At 44.6% G+C, this 17,483-nt stretch overlaps 1 protein-coding gene across 1 annotated transcript in view; it reads right to left on the bottom strand.

Annotated features, from left to right (window-relative positions):
* LOC123043327 (uncharacterized) overlaps nt 1-12,430 on the bottom strand; it is a gene marked incomplete at its 3' end in the record, with an annotated part of 49,943 nt that extends 37,513 nt beyond the window's left edge. The window contains exons 1-7 of the mRNA XM_044465745.1: nt 12,313-12,430; nt 5,273-5,447; nt 4,929-5,187; nt 4,564-4,795; nt 4,343-4,487; nt 4,001-4,177; nt 1,585-2,474 (exon numbers count right to left, since the gene is read on the bottom strand). Of these exons, the coding sequence (XP_044321680.1) occupies nt 1,585-2,474; nt 4,001-4,177; nt 4,343-4,487; nt 4,564-4,795; nt 4,929-5,187; nt 5,273-5,401 (1,832 nt within the window). The remainder of the gene's footprint in view (nt 1-1,584; nt 2,475-4,000; nt 4,178-4,342; nt 4,488-4,563; nt 4,796-4,928; nt 5,188-5,272; nt 5,448-12,312) is intronic.
* Between the last annotated feature and the right edge of the window lie 5,053 nt (nt 12,431-17,483).

Raw genomic sequence — 17,483 nt, 5'->3', positions numbered from 1 at the left:
CACAAACGATCCACACTAAGCAAGCACCTTAGAGTAGATAGTGCAGCCCCGAGATAATTCAACACATCCCGAGCGGTACTTGCGTAGGGGAGACCACCAACCCCAGAGGCCAGATCTCGACTGGACCTAGCCGCAAATCATAGGCGCAACAAGGATCAGAGCTCAAATGTTGGTAGTCGGCAAGCCATTGACAGGCCGACTACCAACATAGTGGCACCTAGGCAAGCACAAATACATTTCGTGCTACCGTAGTAGCAGGCCTCTCAAGGGCCAGATCTAGTCGTCCAAATCTGGCCGAGGACAAACACCGAGGTCCACCAGCCCTACTCCGAGCCCCACTAGAGCCATCGCCTCTAGCCGGCAGAGGTCCCCGCATAGCCTGACCTACATTGTTGTCCCGCTTAGCTCGCCATCGCGGCAAGGAACTGCTGCGCCGCCGGAGTATGTGCAGGCTCTCAGACCGACGCCATGAACAAATGGCAAAGAAAGGGGTGGGGTGGGGTGGGGTGGGGGGGGGTGCGTTGCAGGGATGCACATCCACGCCAACCAAGTCGACCCTACCCTGCACGCCATAGTATGCCATCCACCGCTCCCAACCAAGCCCCGCCACATCGGGTGCAGCACCACCTCCACCACGCTAGGCCACACCTCCGCCGGTTCCAGGCTGCACCGCCGCCTCCTAGCCCCGAAGCCACTTGAGCTGCCTGCCACCACCGTCGGGAACCCCGATAAACCGCGCGCTCACACACGAACGACCACCCCGCGCCGCTGCCGACTAATGTAAGGGAGGGAGAAGAGAGCCCCGCCGCCGCCAACGCGACTCGGGCTTTGCCCGGCGGACGCGCTCCAGTGGTGGTAAGAACCGGGGGGTGACGAAGATGGGAGGACCAGCGGCGGCCGAGCTAGTACATCCTTGATGCACGCGCGGTGCGTCGCAGGAGCGAGTTTTTTTCTGTGGTTCTTTTTTTTTTGTTGTCCACCTTTTTTAGGGAAATATGTCAATGTAGTCACACACGTACGGTGAGCGGATATGCAACTGCAGGTGCGTGCGTTCGTGGACATAAAATACTACTTTGGAACCAGCGGGCATGCAACAACAATTGCATGTGGCCGGACCGACGTGCCTCTATAGTTGGGCACGACACATGAAAAGTACTCCCTCTGTTCTTAAATATAAGTCTTTATAAAGATTCCACTATAAATCACATACGGATGTATATAGATGCATTTTAAGTATAGATTCGTTCATTTTGCTCCGTATGTAGTCCACCTAGTGGAATCTCTACAAAGACTTATATTTAAGAACGGAGGGAGTATATAAAAAGGAAATCCGAACAGAAAAAAAGTCAAATGGAAAATAAGGGGGTGGGGGGGGGGGGAATCTACATGACCTCCCCAATAAAATCAGACTATTGATGAGCTAACGTAAGATTTAGTTTAATTCTTATCTACTCCCTTTGTTCCATATTAGTTGCCGCTGATTTAGTACAGTTTGTACTAAATGAAGGACAACTATATGGAATGGAGGGAGGAGATGAGTGTTAGGAAAATCTTTAATAATATACTTGAAGACAGAGATAGTACCTTTTGTGTTCTAGATGTTTCCTTATACTGGCAACCAGCACTTGCACATCAGCAAAGGCGTGGGCCGGAGGTGCCTTGATTTGGGAGAGCATGCTGGTGAGAAGCCTCCTTATATCCGGCTGGCGAGACATCCGTATAAAAGCCCGACAGTGGAATTTTCCTCCAAACTTACGATATAAAGTCCTGGCAACTGTAGTCTTTCCAGCACCTGCAAACCCAAATATAGATACTACCTTGAGTTGTTTCTGTTTCTGGTCATCGAACGCCAGGAGGTTGAGGAGATCGTCCATGTATTCAGCAGCTGGCACAGACAGTTTGAGGGTCAGCTCGGACCTCCTGAAACCGGCAACCGGCACTGGCGATTTGATAGACAATGTGGATGAACTTGCAATATCTGGAGTGGCACTGGCTTGTCCACATTGATGCTCGACATTTTCTTTGTCAATATTCCATTCGAGGAATCGTCCACGTCTTTCACGAGCATCCGCCACACGAGCCACTAATGTTGAGAAATCAATTGCAATCTGAGGCCGTCTTTTCAGCAGTTTGCAAATCCAACGCACACTACTGCCATTATTGGACTGCATTATAAGCTTGTCAAAGTAATTCTCTGTATCGTAACAAACTTCGCGCACCTCCTTCATCCAGTACTTGGCCGTGAAGCTAGTGTCATTGGCTTCTAACAGATCCATGAGGGAGATGCATAATTTCTCGAGCTCTTTCTTGAGACTCTGGATATCACCTTCATTAATGCCCACTGGCAGACTTTCTTTGGTAGCCTTAAATGAATGGAGTTTCTGGAACAGGGGTCCTATGGGGCCAAGCGAAGCAGAAACTGGAAGCTCCATCGCTGCCTGAAGCCATTCTGAGCACCGGTCCTCCATCTCTGCCTGAAGCCAAGCGCCAGTACATTGGAAACAACAATCAGTGTCCAGACTAAAACAAGCACAAGTGAATATCTCGAGCTACATAGATAGCATGGTATGGGCAAATCTCCTATATACTACAAGTGTACATTTTCTGAGTTCTAACAGAACAATTACAGATAGATTTTTTTAAAGAAGTATCATGTACATGTGCACAGCACACATCCACATACCACAAATACACGCACTCATAGAACACATATGTAAGACAAGAGCGGGGAAACTTCACAATTACGGATATAACTCACTCCAACTTCATCACTACGGAAGACACATTTCTAAAGAGTGGTTTGTTCAGTCCTACTAAATTTGCGGTACGTAGTGACGATGCTCTATTCATTACAAGAAAATTTCCATGTTGCTTGCTCTATTCACTAAAATATTTTAGTGCCACAGTTCAAAAAGACCTATGTGTCATCCCCTGTCTAGGGATAACCAATAGCCCATGCAATGCCACTCTCTTAATTTGTAACCTCTGCACGATTGATTTGGGCAAAAGCATATCATCAAAATATCCAGATTGAATTCATTCAAATAACTTCAGTGCTGGAATGTTAGTATCCGGTATCCACTCAGATATCCGTCAGCATGATCTAGAGAAATTCGACGAGGAGATTACAAGGCTGGAATGATCGGAACATTATATGAGGATGATATTTTGTCTATGTTGCTTTTGTAAACTAGGTATAACTTGATCTTTTGAACTGGCTATATTGAACTAATTCATTTTTTATTCCTATTTTCTCATTTGTGTGTTCAGATGTGGGCTTTATTTCAAATGGACTGCTCAAAAAGATATATGGTGGCATTTCAAGCTTTCTGGCTTAAGTCAGAACAAAGAGCTTCCATCTCTGATCACATATCCATGATCATAATTCCAACAAACGAGAAGATGGACTGGAAAAATTTGAATATGGAGTGGTCTGATGCTAATATTAGACGACAATGATGTGATTCTAATCTTCTCCTTCCTATAGGGGGGTCTTTCCAATGCCAAGGTATTATTCTTTCAAACTAACTATATTTAGAGTGAACCAACATAATAGTTCATGAAAATAGATAGAATTTTTCGAAACAAAATATACATGCCAGAAATATAAAATTTGTTACAAAGGGGCAAACATGCAAGAAGAAAAATAATAAGAGACGCCACCTAGAAAGCACTCCACACATCACAGAGTAATTAGTTAGAGCATATCGCAGTGACTTTGGCATTCCATATAAATTCACATCTAGGAAAGGCACAACTTGTAGACAGAGGGCAAGTCATATGCTATATTTTTCTTTTGTGCAAAAAATTGCCATAGTTTTATTGTGCCTATAAGGAAATAATTTAGTAACGATGGGCTGAATGTGTTCATCTTCACATGAAAAGCCGCATAGTGTTCTCTTTTGTTATCTAAAAAAAATACATGCTACATTTTCTCTCAGTTCCATGCTACATGTGGACAGTAAATAACAGTTGTCAGAAGCGTGAACAATATATATACCTCGCAACTTTCGATACTGTTAATTTCATTCAGCTCGTTGACAATATCCGCTATAGCAGGTCTTTTCATTTGGTCGTCCTCCAAACATCTTAACGCTATTTCTATGCATGCCCTAACTTGCCATGACGTATCACACGGTGTCATTGCCGCCAGCTGTTTCTCCCAGTTTAGACGAACCTGCATTCGAAATTGAAATATAAAACAATAGTACTCCCTCCGTAAACTAATGTAAGAGCGTTTAGATCACTAAAGTAGTGATCTAAACGCTCTTACATTAGTTTACGGAGGGAGTATTTGTGAAGCTTGACAGCTCGTAATGATATAGGAATCTGTTTCTCTTACGAGATCAAAAAATTCTTGAGAAGGCATGTCTGGACGATGAGAATAGCCAATGAACCTTGACATCAGTTGTATTATTATAAGACCCAAACTGAATATGTCAAATTTCGATGTAGTTTGTCCTTTGTCGATATATTCTAGTGGCTTCCTGCATGATACCAAATAGAAGATTTTCATAAATGTTACAAAAAAAATTAATCATTTCTCATGAAGTACGAACTTGCCATGTTCGTTCTATTGCTTGGGCTGTTACATAGGACTGTGCTGAAGGGAAGAGTCTTGATAAACCAAAATCTCCTATTTTGGGCATCATGTTCTTGTCCAGCAATATGTTGCTAGGTTTTAGATTCAGATGGAGAATACGATCTTCGGTTCCATTATGAAGGTAATTCAAACCTTCACATATCCCCTTAATGATTTTGAAACATGTGGGCCAATCAAGTGCGCACGACTCGTCTGTACAATTACACACGCAAGTGTATTTAAATTAGATGTAAACTGAGGGTAACTAAAGAAAGACATAGTTTAAGGAACTAATTTTCTTTACATGCAAAATAATATTAATATATAAGACGTAATACTGTTATACCAAGAATATACTTGTCCAGGCTTCCGCCCTGTAAGTATTCGAAGCAGAGAAATCTTTCTTCCACTACTGCAGAAGTATATTCATCATCGTGCTTAACCCGTTTTTTTCCAAGATTACAACAGTAGCCAACCAACCCAACAATATTTTGATGCTGGGCTCTCACAAGGTTATTTAACTCATTCCTGAACTGTGTGTCGTCAAGCTCTGGCGTATGATATAACTTCTTCAGAGTAATCTCTTCCCCACTGTTCAGTACTCCCTGTTGAAATTTACATGGGTTCTTGTAGTTATAGTATATTCTCAAATTAATTAACTCATACATATAACTGAGAATAAAACTATACCTTGTAAACTACCCCATGCTCACCCCGACCAATTATGTGGTCCTCTGAAAAGTTATCTGTAATCTGTTCCAGGTATTGGAGGGTAAATTCCCTTGGTGTCAAACTCGTATGTTGTAACCTGCTCGCCATGGTATCATATATCTCCCAGAAGTGTTTAGCTTCGACGTCACATATCCTTAGTAAATGGAAACATGAACTTTTGATAAGAGCGGCCATATAAATATGCTGTATGCATAACTTGTAAAACAAATCAAAGGAACTAATTAATTATTACTTACATGTTCTTACGATTGATCACTTGTTTAAACAGTAGGACCGTCATTTGTCAGCACTTTTCTTAATGCACGGACATACGCATACATTAAGTTATTCGCTGATCTAAATTATTATAACGAAATTCGCTTCAACATACATTTACCTGAATGACTATGGTTATAGCTCTTCTTTTGGATTATGCATTATCACTTCTTTGTACTATTACTACTTGTTTTCACTCCCTTATTTTTATATCAACATGTCATTTTTTATTTTGTCTGCACCTATTGAGTGTGCATAATCCCCCCCCCCCCCCCCCTATTTTTATATCAACAACTCATCTTTGCGTGGATAGTCCGTGTTACTTTTTTCTTTTTCTGAAGCTAAATAGTCCAAGTACTTGGGTACACCGTCAGTTGTTTTTGTACGGCAAGCTTGTCAACCTTAACACCTAACATCTTCTAATCTCTAAATCTATATTTATACAGAGGTGCAAAGCAATACTTTTCTCCAAAAAAATAATATTTCCTGGACATATTTGGTTTTAAAATTTATAAGTTATGTTTTGTGCACCTATTTTACATTATGAAAACTTTTTTACACAAATATTTTCAGGCAACTTCTGTTGTAAAAAGAGGGAGAATCGTACACAAATAGATTTTTTAAGCCACAAGAGCACTGGCTAGATTTTATAGCATATACAATTGTTTTCCTTTTGTGGGTACTAGAAGACAGAAATACTACCTTGTGTGTTCTACATGTTTGCAGCTCATGTGTGCAATGTAAGAACCAAACAATTTATGGGATTTGTCCAATACATACAATATGTTTTCTTGTACTGTCTATATATTTTTTTTGCGGGATTGTACTGTCTAGATTTCATATGTGACTTTTTTAGAAACTCCAATTACAACGTAGATGCAAGCACTAGCACGCTCATACAAGGCCTAGTGTAGAACGGCTAGGGGGTTGCAGGATTTCAAAATTTATGAAGTCACTACGCACATCTCGTTGTTGATAGGAACGTCACGTTACATAAAAATATAATTTGTATTAATGAGACATCAAAGCATTAGAAATAGGATTGTTTGATCCTTGCGGTCGAGGTATCATCATCTTCCTAATCATACAATTATGCCGTTGGTTCTTTTTTTTTATGTGTCACCTAGGATGCCTAGCCTGTGTGTGTAGGAGGAGAGGGGGCTGGTGGATTGGCTGCAAAGCTGAATGAGAAACCTTGTAGGACCTTATCCTCTCCCTCCCTCGTCACGCCCGTGCGTGACGGGGAGGATACCTAGCCCCGCCGCCCGCAGCTCCCTTCCCGGCCCTCCTCCTCCTTGCCGCCGCCAGGGGACGCGGCTAGGAGAAGCCCAGCTGGCGTTGGCCGCTGCAGGACTTCTCGTCTCCTCGCGCAGGGGCACCGGCAGAGGCGGAGCCAGGATTTCCCAAAGCCTAGGGCTATAGTTAAGTTGCTAAAAAAATGTCAAATACTACACATACCAAAGCATGTCAGAAGTATGCTACGAGTTCATATTTAAAATGAAATATGAATTCATTGTTACCATGAGAGGAAACTCAATAAAAAAGATAGTTTTAACAAAGTGTATGAGGCAAGCGTTCATATCAAATTAACGAAGACTTCCTCAATTTGAGGCCATCATTTCTTTGCCCGCAATAGTAGAAGGACCTTGAGTTATAAACATAAAATCAAGTATTTAAAATCAAGACACTAGATATACACCAAGTCATTTGTTCATATGAAATTATTGCACAAAAAAAACATAATATATCATTCTCACAAAGTGCATGAGGCAATAGCCCCTTGCTTTCCTCATTTTTTTTATTGCACTGTACGATCTAAAATCATCAATGCTTGCAGATACATCAAGCTCAATATAGCACACCAAATAGTAATTCATCGATTCATCTCATGTTCTTAAGGAAATAAAATTGACTAAGTAAAAGGAGTGAATTTAAAATCACCAACTCACCGAAATGGACCGAATTTACGTGATACAAACAACAAATTACATGCGGAGCCAGGTGTGCGTGCACTGCAATTTCGCGGGAGTTTTTGACTTGGAGTTGGAGAAGAACGGGAAGAACAAAAGGTGGATGGTCAGGATGCCGGACGGGATGCGGCGCAGGTTGACTAGGGCGGCGGCGCAGTGTCTGGGCGAGGCGAGGGTTTCTCCACTTTGAATCGGGCTAGAGATTTATTTATGATCGATCAGGCGAGAGACGATCGAGCGGTCAACTGCAGGATTCGTTTTCAGTTCGGATCGATTGGAACTGCACAGTCGTGGAGGGCTTATAGTTGGGCTAATGGGCTGGCATAGTTGTAGCCTTTTACGTCTATGGGCTAAAGCCTGGGGCTGGGCCTCTTTGTATCTCAAATTCTGGAATTTTTGCTATTACACGTATAGGTGCTAGTTGGGCCACGCCTCTGGCTACAGCCCCAGTTGCCCCAGGCCCAAATCCGCCTCTGGGCACCGGTGCGGGCCGGCGTCGCTGTGTCGGTACTCCGCACGGCTGTAGGGCGTGGAGGCGCAGCAGAAGCTCTCCGGCGGTGACGCCCCGGGCTTTGGGCGGCGTGGCTGGCTGCGAAGTGGTGGGGTGTGCCAACGGTTGTGGCGGCCGCAGATCTGGCGGTTGGCGGCAGTAGACGATGTGGGCCGGCGGCGGTGGCTGCAGGTAGAGGATGCAGGTTGTGCGCGGTGCCTGCTGCGGCTCGATCCTTCCAGCTGGTGTGGGCAAGCTACGCGAAGTGGAGGCAGTGGCCTATCGTGGTCGTTGCGATGGGCGTGGGCTACAACGTGGTGGCATCACGGTGCTTGGTCTGGCCGGTGTTGCGGCGACGGCTGGAGTCAGGTCCGGTGTCCCTTCATTCGCAGGTGGCCTGTGTGGATTCCCTAGTTGGTTGTCTTCGGCTTCAGCTATGCCGTTCCGGCGATCTCCGCGTCGCTGGGCAGGTGGCCGGTCCTCGCCAGATGCAGATCCGGGCCAGGAGCAGAGGTTGGGCGTCAGGGTGGTGTTTGGAAGAGGTGGTGAGTGTGACAGGTGGCTCCGATGCAGTTGTGCCACCCGTCGCCGGCAGGGGTGCCGAGCGTTGACGTGGTCCGCTCCCGCTTCACCTCTTCTACGACATGGTGCCTCCCCGATCGATCTGGTCGTTCCAGTCGCCGCGGCTCTGTCGGTGGTCGTTGCAAGCCGGACGGTTCACTGCTCACAGCCTGAAGGATCTATGGGGCGTCTTGTTTCTTGGGCGGTGGTTTGGGTGGTGGGAGTTGAGGTGCTCGTTGACTGAGCTCGCAACTCAGGTGCGGGAGGCTGGCAACCATGGCCGTGTGGGAGGTGTGGTGGCTGGCGGGTTGATGTTCTGTGGTGGTGTGTCGTTTGGGTCTTGTGCGCGGGCACACCTTGAGTGAAGGCGGAGTATGATTGCTGGGGTGAAAAACTTGCCTGACTTTGGCCAGGCCGAGGAAGGCGGTGCCCGTGGGCATCGCCATCTTCTTGAAGTATCCGTTGTGGTTGCTCCTTTCTCTTCGTCATGCCCTGGATGAAAATCTAGATCATTGGATTTGGCGATGGCGGCTCTTTGGTGCTGTGTCGTTCCTAAAGGCATCGTCTGGAGCTCACAGTTCATCGAATCTGAACTTCACCTCTTCGCGATGTCCTCACCAGGAAGGGCTCCAGCGGCTCCGTAGTGTTGCTTATGATCATTCTTTAGTCTACTCTGAGTTGTTCGGTGTGTTGTTGTCATAGGTCCTTGGCACCTATGTATCTGGCCTGTAGTGTGTGTTGATGTGGTTTGTATCGGCTCGGATGTTGGTTGTTGCTTTATATATGTATAAAGCGGGCGAAAGCAATTTTCAGTAAAGGGCCTTGTAAAGGTTACCCTACCTTCTCAGGAGAAGACAAGTGGTGCACTGCATGCGTCATTTATGGCAACCTTGGTGTTTCTTTTCTAGATTCATTTATCCAAAATTATTGATCTCTTGAACAATGCGTACAATTCCGGGAGCATCTTCACTGTTAGATTTCTCCAATCGAGATCTCCGATACTAGATCACATGTTAATAGGTCCAAGAAACCTTTCTCTATAAAAAACCGAAAAACAAAATAAAAGCACAAAAAAGAATAGAACAAAATAAAAACCGAAAAAGGGTTTGCGCAATAAAATTAAAACCCCAAAAAATATCAGATCTCGAAATCATAGCTGGGTTCTTCACTTTTGTTTAGGAGCACATGCTGTGCTTTTTCCTTTTCTTCAGAGAAGGACATCACGGAAGCAAAGTTGTATTTCCACGAGAAGAAAATTGGTGCTTCTCGTGAAAGCACATTTTTTTGCCAGAGACTCGCTGAAGAAAAGTTATACTTCCAGGAGAAGCAAATTTGTAAGCATAACTTTTTTCTTCTTTTTCATAGGATAGTTGTGCTTCTCATAAATGCAAATCAATGCTTTCGCGAGGGGCAAATCTGTGATCTGCACGCCTCTGTATACACCTTCTCTTCGCATGTAAATGGTATTCATCTGCCCGTCTACATCATTCGAACCGGCGCATGTGCCGAGAAACCTACTCTGGCACCACACGTCTGTCCATGTGTCGACCGGCATTAAACACCACGCTAGTAGGCCCCTCGCGTCCGCCCACTATTTAAACGTTACCGGGCACCGGCCGTGCAAGAACTGCACCACCCGCCGATCTCCACCTGCACCTTGCACCACACCTTCCATGGAATCCAGCTCAAGCCCTGTAGGAAGGCCCCGGACGCAGCTCCTCTGACGTACGGCGCACTCGCTGACGTGTGGACCCGGACCCACGCGTCAGTGGCCCAACGTCAGGTGGCCGTACGTCAGGGGATCTGGCTCCGAAGGCCTCTCTGGCCAGCAGAAGAATGAGCTTTCCAGCATTGCGGCCGGCTGGGTGGCCCACTAAGCTCGCCGGATTTGGGTGGCTTGCCAGCAACCTTTCCAGTAGAGCAACTATCGTTCCATCACCTTTGCCGCTCCAGGCCGGCACCACGTTTGTAGAGCAGTTGCTCCAGGCCGCCACGCGAAGGAGCAGCTCTCCGCTCCAAGGCGGCTCGCGAAGAACTGACAAATTGCTCCAGGCCGGCACGCGGAAGAGAACGCCAACAAGGGCAACCTGGCATATGTGGCCAAGCAAGAGGCCCTACTCCTGTCCTACCGCTCCGCTCCAGGCCGGCACACGGAAGAGAACGCCAACACGGGCGGAGAAAGAAACCGCCTTCATGGAGATCGATGAAGCGTCGGGCCAAGTTTACGGCCACCACAACGAAGCCAGCACGCCCGCCATTGCCGATAGCGAGGAATAGTAGACCGTGGGAGGCCGCCGCCGCTTTGGTCCTATGTAGGCCATGGTGACCATCTTCCCACTCTCAAAAACCAACCTTGACCCGTGCTTCCTAGGGGCGGAGGCCTCTCCCTCTAAAGCATATACCTCCGGGGCTCACGGCGGTCCTATGAGCGAGCTGCCGGACATAGGAAATACATATCATGGAATGGGGTTCTGCCGCACCCCGCGATAGACTAGGTTAGAATATAGCCTAGCCTAGTCCACTATATTTTTGGTGAAATATGTCTGAAATGTAAATGTTTTCATCTGGTTTATATGAAAATCATCCGGTTTGTATGAAAATCATCCTCCTTTATAAAATCTGGTTTGAGATGTATGCGGTTATGGTTGAATGCAAGGCTCCCGCATGCGTTTGCACGAACTAGCCAGTCCCAGTGCATGGACAGATGTGGTGTTCGATTTGTGGATTAGCGTTGGAGATGCCCTGACAAAATTTGGCTAGGAGGCTCTCAAACAAATAAATGCTCGATATATTTTCGTAAATTTTAGCGTGAAAAACAAAGGAGAAGGCAGAACGGGGTTCCTAGCAATTACTCAGAAATCCTTCATGCATGAGCGACCTACAATCCGTATTCGGCTTCATAGACGAGTGCGGCATATAGAGGGTACGAACCACCGACGACACCAGAGCAGGCAGATCTAGTGCGATCTGATATCGAGCCTCGAGCACTCGCGTCGGCTGCCCCATCGGAGGCAAGTGCAATCTCCGCCAAGTCAGAAGCCTCCAGATGCGACATCCCAGCGGCGCCCCCAGCGAGGCAGGAGAGGGAAACGGTTATGCCGCCGCCGGATCCGAGCGGGCAAAACAGGCAACGGCGAGACGAGGGAGGAGTGGCGGAGAGTGTTGGACGGGGCGGAGTCGTCGCCTCCAGTGTCGCCCCGGGACCGGAAGCCGCGACGCTGGGGCTGCTCGATTATTTCTGTATTTGCCAAATGAAGTCAACGCGATAGGATCTTTGGCGATGATTGTTTTTTGGGCGGAGGAGATGGGCTGAGTTCGTAAGATCGAACGACCAACAATCTGAATTCAGTGGGCACTCTAACACATAGATTTTCTCCATATGTTTCGTATATTTTAGCGTAAAAAATCAACAAAACTGCAGAACGCGATTCCTAACATGCATGATCTACGACGCGGATTTGGCTTCATAAAGGATTAGTTCAAACAGAGCGTAGGGCTATTTTTTGTGAGAAAGACATGTCCGTGGAAAAGACATCTAAAAATTGTAAATGCAAGGACCAGATCCGGGGAAAAAGGGGTGATGTATGGGATTAGCCACTGGCTTACATATAACATAGAAATTTACGGAAGTATGAAGCAGCTGGCGGCCAGCTTATCATGTAAGGCAATCAGGAGTTGAGGACACAAATTGAAGTGATAAAGATGCTTAATTAGTGGCTAACCTGAAGATGGATGAAATAACAGCTGCAGGGCACGGCGAAGTGAGCAAATGAAGCAACTAGACGGCGTGCTTCTGCTTATTGATGGCTGGCCGAGGAGAGAGAGAAGGGGAGGGGGAGGGGGGGGGGGGGGGGCGGTTGGTGGATGGTGTATTGCTCCTTTTCAGCTTTGGCGGGGTGGGGAAACGTTTGCACGCATCGTCTGGGAATCGTGCATTTCTGTCGTGTGCATACCACGAGGGGAATCCTTTTCTTAATTAATTGCTCCTTTTCAGGTATGGGGGTGGGGGGCAGGGGGTAATGGGAACCATCTCTTAATTAATTGCTCCTTTTCAGTCATCAAGCATTGGATGCTCTCAGCTAAGTGGCTCATGCTACATTTTTTAGTTCAAGATCGGGACAGCTGCTTTTCAAGATATTGATTAAGATGGTCATAGTGGGAAGTAAATTAAACTAGCAATATGCATATGTCGCTAGTCCATGTTACGGTCTTCATAATAGGGTAGTAACATATATCGTAGTATCATGGAAGGCTTTATTTATTTATATGTAGATTTATTTGCTTTGAGTGTGTTGCATTATGCTAACAATTATGTTACACAAACACCTTTATTTTTGTTACTTCCTCCGTTTAGGTGTATAAGTCATCTTACGAGAACTAAATAATCCCAAACCCGATGATACAATATGATAATAGTGGTATCTCGCTAGCCATTTTTGAGACCCCAAAATATAAATGCAGAGCACCTTCAAAGTTCAAGCAGCAACTAAACATTGTAAGTCATGGTAAAAAAAGATCTAGTCATGATACACCCAACATTATCTACACACAATGCATCAGCATGACAACAATGCTCTTACGTTCTGGCGCTTATTTGAGAAGGTGATGACACAACATAAAAGTAAATACATAGTCCCTTCATAGAGGGAAGTAGTGATTTGCAGAGGTGCCAGAGCTCATGTTTTTAAAACAGAGGTAATTGAAATTTTGAGACATGCACCCTTCTTGTTTACTTTGCAACCATTAGTTATCAATATCTCCCGTGCTAAAAACACATTAGTAGCGGTTCCCAAGCGGTAAAGTAAAGGATATTGCTGCATATGAGTTTTTGTTTGATTATTTGTAAGGTCTTTTTGCAATTTGGGACTGCGTATCCCTATTACTGCTCATTTTCTCGGGGGGGGGGGGGGGGGGGCGGTTGGTGGGTGGTGTATTGCTCCTTTTCAGCTTTGGCGGGGTGGGGAAACGAAACTACTTCAGGGATGATAGTTGTGCCCGACCTTTGCATGCATCGTCTGGGAATCGTGCATTTCTGTCGTGTGCATACCACGAGGGGAATCCCTTTCTTAATTAATTGCTCCTTTTCAGGTATGGGGGTGGGGGGCAGGGGGTAATGGTAACCATCTGTTAATTAATTGCTCCTTTTCAGTCATCAAGCATTGGATGCTCTCAGCTAAGTGGCTCATGCTACATTTTTTAGTTCAAGATCGGGATAGCTGCTTTTCAAGATATTGATTAAGACGGTCATAGTGGGAAGTAAATTAAACTAGCAATATGCATATGTCGCTAGTCCATGTTATGGTCTTCATAATAGGATAGTAACATATATCGTAGTATCAATATCTCCCGTGCTAAAAACACATTAGTAGCGGTTCCCAAGCGGTAAAGTAAAGGTTATTGCTGCATAGGAGTTTTTGTTTGATTATTTGTAAGGTCTTTTTGCAATTTGGGACTGCGTATCCCTATTACTGCTCATTTTCTCGTGCAATGATGAGTGAATAAACACCCGTCCTGAGAATAACCTGCTTAGCATAGTAGATACCAACTACCTCCTATCGCTCTATGAACAATCCAGGCACACAAAAATGATATTTACTTGAAATTTTTAGAGGTGGCACATGCAAATTTACTTAGGACGGCAAGGTAATACCGCATATATGTAGGTATGGTGGACTCATCTGGAATAAATTATATTTCAGGTTTTTGATGTACAAGCAGAATTCCCATTTAGTACAGGCGAAGGCTAGCAAATAGGTTGAGGAGCGGCCAGCTAGAGAGAAACAACGGTCATGAACATGCATTATGCATAAGTAACATTGGATACTAACATGAGTAGGATATGAACACCATGAACATAAATATCATAAAGGCTATTGTGGTTTTGATTCAACTACATGCATGAACATGTGCCAAATCAAGCCACTCGAACATTCAAAGGAGGATACCATATCATCATGCTACATCACAATCATTTTAATGCAATGTTGACATCCAAGATAAATCATTATCCACTCCTAGCTACTTATGCATGGCATGAGAAACTATAATCTCTAATTGTCATTGCAAACATGTTTGATCATAATAGGCTAACTCATGGATACTAGGTTCAACATATTTACAAAAACAGAACAAGTCGAGTTCATACCCGTTTCTCTCCGCCACGACCAGTTCATCGAATATCGTCATTATTGCCTTTCACTTGCACAACCAAACGATTTGAAAATAATAATAGTGCGTTATGACTCAATAATGCATATGAGAGCCACTCAACATTTTCATCGTGGTCTTCTCCTCGGCACGACTCAATAAAAAGAAAAAAAATCAGAGAAACACACTGATTTTTTTGGAGTTTTTGTTTTTTCGTAAACAAGCAAATAAAAAGGGAAAGCAAAGATGAGATAAACTATTTACACGGGAAAGCTCCCAACAAGTAAAAGAAGAACAAGGAAATCTTTTTAGGTTTCCTTTTTAGTGCTACAACAATTTAAACTAGGAAGAAAAAACAAAAAGAAGCAAGATATGTTTTTGGATTTTCTCAAAAAATTTCAAACACACAAGAAGAAAGCAAGAAAATAAATTTAACATGGATAATAAAATGATAAAGTGTGAACAACGACAATTGGAATGAAATTTGAGAACATGAATGTAATGTCTGTGGAAATACGTACTCCCCCAAGCTTAAGCTTTTAGCCTAACTTGGTAATCAGTAGGTAGCCTGCGTAATGGTTGGAGTGGTAGCTCACGGAGGCTCTCGGTCCAGATGCCTCAGCCGCAGTGCAGCCACAACCGCTGTGTTATCAGCTCGGGCCTCGCTCTCAAGAACATAATATCTCCCCCCGTTGTGAACATTAAAGAGAGCAGGTGCAGGTAAATATGTGTCAACCACGGAGTCCTTATTAAACAATAATTTATAAGTGAAATTATGGGGTTCACCTCTAAGGATCTTATTACGTTTCATAGCATCAAAGTCTAGGTACTGCGTGGGTAAAATAGGATCATAGGGCAAAGGTGAAACACCCAGCTCCCTTGCTAAACATGTGGCATAAATTCCACCATAGAAATATCCAGTACCAGCACTGTGCTGCAACCTACGTGCAACAATCGCTCCAAAATTATAACTTTTGTCACCGTGAGAGCGGTCCGTGACATGTCTCCATCGTATCTATAATTTTTGAATTTTCCATGCTATTATATTACCTATTTTGGATGTTTTGTATGCATTTATATGCTATTTTATATTGTTTTTGGGACTAACATATTAACCTAGAGCCCAGGGCTTGTTTCTATTGTTTGCCTATTTTAGAGTTTCGCAGAAAAGAACACCAAACGGAGTCCAAATGGAATAAAACTTTTGCTATGATCTTTCATGGACCAGATGCAAACCAGGAGACTTGGGGTTGAAGTCGGAGAAGCAACGAGGCGGCCACGAGGGTGGAGTGCGCGCCTAGGGGGGTAGGCAGCGCCCCCTACCTCGTGGGCCCCTCGTGGGTCTCCTGACCTAATTCCTTCGCTCATATATACTATTATACCACAAAACTATCAGGGGGAGCCATGAAAACACTTTTCCACCGTAGCAACCTTCTGTACCCGTGAGATTCCATCTAGGGGCCTTTTCCGACGTCCTCCCGGAGGTGGATTCGATCACGGAGGGCTTCTACATCAACACCATTGCCCTTCCGATGAAGCGTGTGTAGTTTACCACAGACCTACGGGTCCAAAGCTAGTATCTAGATGGCTTGTGCTCTCTCTTTGATTCTCAATACAATGTTCTCCTCGATGTTCTTGGAGATCTATTCGATGTAGTACTCTTTTGCGGTGTGTTTGCCGAGATCCGATGAATTGTGGATTTATGATCAGATTATCTGTGAATATTATTTCAGTCTTCTCTGAATTCTTATATGCATGATTTGATATGTTTGCAAGTCTCTTCGAATTATCAGTTTATTTTGGCTTACTAGATTGATTTTTCTTGCAATGGTGGAAGTGCTTAGCTTTCGTTTCAATCTTGCGGTGTCCTTTCCCAGTGACAGTAGGGGCAGCAAGGCACGTATTGATTTGTTGCCATCGAGGATAAAAAGATGGGGTTTTCATCATATTGCTTGAGTTAATTATTCCTCTACATCATGTCATCTTACTTAATGCCTTACTCTGTTCTTTATGAACTTAATAATCTAGATACAGGCAGGAGTCGATCGATGTGTGGAGTAATAGAAGTATATGCAGAATCGTTTCAGTCTAGTTGAGACGGACATGATGCCTATGTTCATGACTATTGCCTTATATATCGCCATAATTATGCGCTCTTCAGTCAATTGCTCGGCAGTAATTTGTTCACCCACCGTATTATTTGCTATCTTGAGAGAAGCCACTAGTGAATCATATGGCCCCCGGGGTCTCTTTTCCACCATATTAAGTCTCTTTTCCATCATACTAGTTTCTGATCTAATATTTTGCAATCTTTTCCTTTCCGGTCTATAAACCAAAAATAACAAAAATATTTACTTTACCATTTATCCATCTCTATCAGATCTCACTTTTGCAAGTAACCATGAAGGGATTGACAACCCCTTTATCGCGTTGGGTGCAAGTCTGTTGATTGTTTGTGCAGGTATTCTTTGACTTGTGCGTTGTCTCCTAATGCATTGATACCTTCATTCTCAAACTGAGGGAAATACTTACTCTACTTTGCTGCATCACCCTTTCCTCTTCAAGGGAAAACCAACGCAAGCTCAAGAGGTAGCAGGAAGAATTTCTGGCGCCGTTGCAGGGGATATTTATGCCAAGTCAAGTCAATATTTGTCTCCCGTCAACTTGCCAATTTCTGCTGCCGTTGCTGGGGAGATCTACGCCTAGTCAACACATACCAATACCCATCATAAACTCTCATCTCTTG

This window comes from Triticum aestivum, chromosome 2B, assembly GCF_018294505.1.
Source record: "Triticum aestivum cultivar Chinese Spring chromosome 2B, IWGSC CS RefSeq v2.1, whole genome shotgun sequence".
Taxonomy (NCBI): Eukaryota; Viridiplantae; Streptophyta; class Magnoliopsida; order Poales; family Poaceae; genus Triticum; species Triticum aestivum.
Note: the sequence above shows the minus strand (reverse complement) of the source record. Positions and strands in the feature narration are given on the sequence as shown.